At 34.6% G+C, this 5978-nt stretch overlaps 1 protein-coding gene across 1 annotated transcript; it reads right to left on the reverse strand.

Annotated features, from left to right (window-relative positions):
* Positions 1-2726: 2726 nt before the first annotated feature.
* On the reverse strand, positions 2727-3605 carry LOC129892741 (uncharacterized mitochondrial protein AtMg00810-like). Its single transcript, XM_055968304.1, has one exon. It carries the CDS (start codon positions 3603-3605, stop codon positions 2727-2729), a length of 879 nt encoding a protein of 292 aa, XP_055824279.1.
* Positions 3606-5978: the final 2373 nt, after the last annotated feature.

Raw genomic sequence — 5978 nt, forward strand, 5'->3', positions numbered from 1 at the left:
AAATCTTTGCCTTGCCTAAGAAGATCATTCAGGCTGTTGAAAGTATTTGAAGAAGATTTATATGGACAGAAAGTGTAGAGGCATTTAAGAAAGCACTCATTTCATGAAAAAACTATGTTGGCCCAAGGCTAGTGGGGGGCTAAATTTTCTTTTCATGTAATAATGCTGCAATAGAGAAACCCCTATGAAATTTGTGCAAAAAGGAGGACAGGCTGTGGGTAGAATGGATACGTAGCTATTATGGACGCCTTCAAGCTGCTAGATACAGTGAACAGAGTTTGATGCAAATGGAACCGTACCCCATTAAAAATGTCTATGGAAAGATGAGATGTGATATGGGGAAAGTGGAATGGAGGAAGCTACGGAGCTCCTAAATAGTCATTCATATTTTATATTGCATTGAACAAGAGGCTCTCAACAAAGGATTGATTGGCAAAATGGGGGTCAATAGATACAGTGACATGCCCCTTATGTCATATGAAGGATGAGGACATAAAGCACCTTTTCTTTGAATGCTTATTTACTGCAGGAGTATGGAATAAACTGCTTACTTGGCAAGGAGTATAAAGAGCAGTGATCAAATGGTTAGATGAAATACAATCGACAATCACACACATGAAAGTTAGGAATAATACAACACAAGTATATAGGATGACTATGGCTGGTACTATCTATCACCTATGGATGGAGCATAACTCAAGAATATTTTAAAATAATCAGAGGATGAAGAAGACATTAATTTGACAAATTATAACAGTAGTACATGGTAGAGCATCTCTCCAAAGCAGTTTAGACAGTTGGTTTCGAGAGCTAAATGTTTATCCTTAGAATTATTGCACTAGATGAATAGTGATAGAGTGATTTTATGTTTGGCATATCTTGGAGCTTTCTTGTCCAAGACTGCTGGAGTTTTGATACTAGTAATGTTCACTTTGGTAAATAGAAATTTACTTACCAAAAAAAGAAATATTTAATTTTCATATACATGAGTTATATTGTCAATTTTTATTTATGCTCAATAAATACAAGTTTAAAAATAAATTGGTCTCGTACTTGCATAATACTTGTGTAAGCAAATACTTTTTTTACTAACAATTATTTGTCTTTTGAATGAAATGGAGACCTTTATATAGGTAGACATATGATTCATTTCCCAATCATAACGGTTTTTCAACCGCAACCGTTTTGAAAAAGTAAATGTTTCCAAATATAATCATTTTTAAAACATATTAGGTCTTCCTACCACCAAGAGCAAATCCTAATTTCATTAACGGCGAAAAGACATAAATTTACCCTTGAAATTATCCTGAAAGTCAGTTACGCGCTTAAACTATCATGACAACTTATTAACACATTTACTATTCAAAAGTGAATTTATTTATCCTCTGAAATGTATAACATCACTCTCACAATAGAAGGTGTATTACATTCGTGCCACATTGATGCCATCTCACTACCACATGATATGCTTTGTCAGATTTCAAAAAATAATTCTCCATGCCATTCAATTGCTTCTTCTTCAATGAACATTGCCATGAAATCACTACCATTGCCACCATATCAATACCAAATTCATATATTTCATCATCAAAAATTAAAATAGTCACCTCAAATTTGATCACCTACGAACAAACCCACCATCGGAATTACACCATTACCGTCGTCCCCCACAAAAATGTAAAGAACCACCACACAATTCAACACCCATAATCAAACTCATTACCAAAATCACAACATTACAATCAAAAGGTACAAACCCACAACCAAAATATAACCACCACCATTATTAATACGAGTTCTTCTTTTTTCACTACCTTCAATTTTCTCTTCTTTGTCACCCACCAAGGTTAACTATCACCAATAAATTTATCTATATTATATTTTTTAAATCCAATAATTAATTTTATCAACCACCAACAAAGTCGAAGAGAAAAATTAAATATAATGAAGATGGTAATGGCAAAATACTACAGATAATTAGAGGACAAATAATCCTCAACAATCATAAGAAATTAAAAATTACTTTTTAAAATTTTTTCAAAATTTAATCTCAAAATTTAATCAGAATAAGACTTTCAGAAAAGGATAAAATGTCCAATATTTTTACATAAATTGATATATACATATCATGTATTTTATATATTCATTTTTTTTTTTTAACAATCTAGCCGTCGTTACTAAAAATATCTACAAGTAAAGGTATACGAATCCCTTTCGTCATAAGACTAGGATCAATTCCTTGATATACAAGTGTATTAGTGTTGAATTAATATCGTACTATGCTTCTATCTCAAAGTTGAGTTGAAAGTGTTTTTTCGATTTAGTTTTGAACTTGAGTTCAAACTAGGATCAACTTCAAATAATCGTATCTCTCAGTCAATAATAAATTAGGTGGTCCATCACCTATCAAATTAAATGTCTATGAGTCATTTTTTGAAAGAAGTGAATTGCTTCCTTAATTTTATTGAACTTGGTCAATATATACAAATTACAAGATATGCTAAATACAAAGATTGATACTAATAGTTAAAACTAAGCAACCTAAATATATGCTTGCCATAAATACAAAAGTACAATATTAATTAGAATATATTCAAAATATATTATTAAAGGCATAATATATTTTAACATATTCTAACATATGCTTGCTATAAATACAAAAGTACAATATTAATTAGAATATATTCAAAATATATTATTAAAGGCATAATATATTTTAACATATTCTAGCACACCCCCTCAGTCGAAGTGAGAGGTTCTCGTATGCTTAGACTGTACCGAAAATCATTAAATAAAATACACGGAAGCCCTTTTATGAAAACATCAGCAATTTGATAACGGGATGGCACATGTAGCACACGTACTTCGCCACGAGCCACTTTCTCACGAATGAGGTGAATATCCATCTCAATGTGTTTAGTGCATTGATGTTGAACTGGGTTGCCGGATAAGTATATCGCACTCACATTGTCACAATAAACTAGGGTAGTCTTTTGAATGGGACAATGCAACTCTAGTAGTAGGTTTCGTATCCAGCATGAATTAGAAACAACATTAGCAACACCCCTGTACTCCGCCTCTACACTACTACGGGAGAGAGTAGGTTGCCGTTTGGAAGACCAAGAGACCAAATTATCCCCAAGAAAAATACAATACCCAGAAGTGAAATAATGGGTGTTAGGACACCCACCCCAATCAGCATTTGTATAAGAGATAAGTCGATTAACTGAGTATTTGTACAAATGCAAACTGTGGGTTAAAGTACCCTGAAGATAGCGTATAATACGCTTGAGGTCACGCATGTGCTCATTAGTCGGAGCGTGCATATGAAGACACACCTGCTGCATGGCATATGAAATGTCTGGCCGAGTGAATGTGAGATACTGAAGAGCACCTGCAAGACTACGATACTTAGTCGGATCATCATACGAAGTATCTGCGGTTGCACTAAGTTTGGACTTAGTGTCAACAGAAGTAGGACAGGGAATACAGTTAGACATTCCGACATGTTCAATAATTTTTGTAGCATATTGTGTCTGAGATAAGAAGACACCGTGGGTGTTACGGGTGACGGCAATACCCAAGAAGAAACTCAGCAGAACCATTTTTGTAAATGAATAAAGAGTGATTTGACTTACTATGAGAGAACCCAATGATAGCCACAAAATCAGCAAATCTTTAGTACTAAGCCCGATGAGCTTGTTTTAACCCGTACAAAGACTTTTTTAGAAGGCAAACATAGTATGGAAATTGTTTGCTACGGAAACCTATGGGTTGATGCATATAAATTGTATCACCGAGACCATGTAAGAAAGCATTTTTGACATCCATTTGATGAATGGGCCAAGATTTAGAGAGAGCAATGCTGAGAACTGCTCTAATGGTAGTCAATTTAACCACAGAGCTAAATGTTTCATCACAATCAATGCCCTACTGTTGTGTATTTCTGTTACCAATAAGACGAGCTTTGTAACACTTAAAAGAACCGTCAAAATTATGTTTATGATGAAAAATCCACATAGACCGAATAGCATTCACATTAGGTGGCCTAGGCACTAATTCCCAAGTCTTATTTTTAATTAAAGTATTAAACTCATCTAACATTGTACTTTTCCAATTATGATCATGAAGCGCACGAACAGAATTTTTTGGGATAGGAAAAGTATCAGTAGTGATCGTACTGTGGTAGTTGGAAGAGTATTTGGTGTTGGATTTAAAAATGTTGTTAGATGCACGAGTGGTCATGCGGTGTGAAATGGGGTTAGTAGGACTACAAGTAGTGTGAGGAGGGGCCAAGATAGTTGGGTTGGGTGTAGGAGAAGCAGCATGAGGTGAGGTATGATCTGGGCCCGTGTGAGACTGCGACCCAGATTGAGGAAGAGAGGCTGAATTTGTTTTGGGATGTACAGGTTGGTTCGGTTGATTAGGTGGGTTTATTTGCAATGTAGGTTGAGTGAAATTTTGTGACAAATGATATATTAAATGAGAATTAATAGTGTTACTAAAAATATCATAATCTGAATGTTTTATTTTGTGAAACTTGGAGAATGGAAATTTAGTTTCAACAAAACGAACTTGACGACAGATTATGATTTTACCACTCAACATGTCATAGCATTTTGAACCACGATGATTAAGAGCCGGACCTAAATAAGCACAAAGAGTGAACCTTTTTTTATAATTTATGAATAGTAGATGAGGAGAATAATGGGAAACATAAGGAACCAAAAACATGCAAACCCGAATAATCCGGATCACTTTGATATAAGATTTGAGCGGGTGATTGGTTATTCAATACCTTGGAAGGAAGGATGTTGAGAAGATATGTGGCCATGGAGAGTGCATGATGCCAAAAGGATAGTGGCATAGATGCATGGGCAAGAAGAGTTCGTATGATATTATTGATAGATTTTATGTGTCTTTCGGCCTTGTCATTTTGAGGAGATGTATGAGGGCATGAAAGATGGAAAAGCATGCCATGTTTCTCAAAAAATTCCATAAAAGTTTCATTGATGTATTCCGTACCATTGTCACACTAAAACATCTTAATATTACGTTTAAATTGAGTTTTGACTAAAGCATGAAAAATTAAGAAAAGGTGTTTGACTTGAGATTTCTTGGCAATAGGAAATGTCCACAGAAACTTACTATAGTCATCAAGAAAAAGAAAATAATAACAATGGCCGCAAGTACTAACAATGGGAGAATTCCAAAGATCACTATGAATAATATCGAACTGAAGAAAAGTATATGAAACCGAATCATAAAAAGGTAGCTTAGAATGTTTCCCAAGAGGACAAGAAGAACAAAATGTTTTACAAGCCTTATTACAATCAATAAAAATTTTACTATAAAAAGACTTAAGTATATTATCTCCAGGGTGACCTAGATGATTGTGCCAAATATTCGAAGGCAAAGCAGTAAAAGTAGATTAATTAGTGGAAGAAATAGCTTGAGAGTTGAAGAAAAGTGGATATAACTCTCTAGTGCTATCACATCTCATTAGTTTGTTCTCCATCTGTAAGTCATTAACAGAGAAACCAAAAGGGTCAAATGATATAGAAACCATATTATTTGTGATAAACTTACTAATTGAGACTAGATTTTTGATGAGTTTTGGAATATGTAACACATTATTTAAGGTAAATAGTGGATAGGGTGGGAGAGAAATAGTGCGACCGTGACCAATAATTAAAATTAAATGACCACTATCGATAATAATATTATGATGCTTATTGCTTGAATTAAAATAAGAAGAGAGAATACCTGCATCCACCGTCATGTGAGATGTAGCACCGGTATCTATGTAGTAGTTCCCATCAGGTTGAGAAAAGGAAAGAGCATGCATAGCAGCCTCAATATTGGTGGGTGTTATCTAGGAGCAGTAGGTGCAAACGCATTAAACGATTGAGGTCTGGGCCCAAGTATGTCTGGCCTAGAGGTTGAAGGTGTTGGGCCCCTAGATTGGGCCTTGGCTG

This window comes from Solanum dulcamara, chromosome 6 (assembly GCF_947179165.1).
Source record: "Solanum dulcamara chromosome 6, daSolDulc1.2, whole genome shotgun sequence".
NCBI lineage: Eukaryota > Viridiplantae > Streptophyta > Magnoliopsida > Solanales > Solanaceae > Solanum > Solanum dulcamara.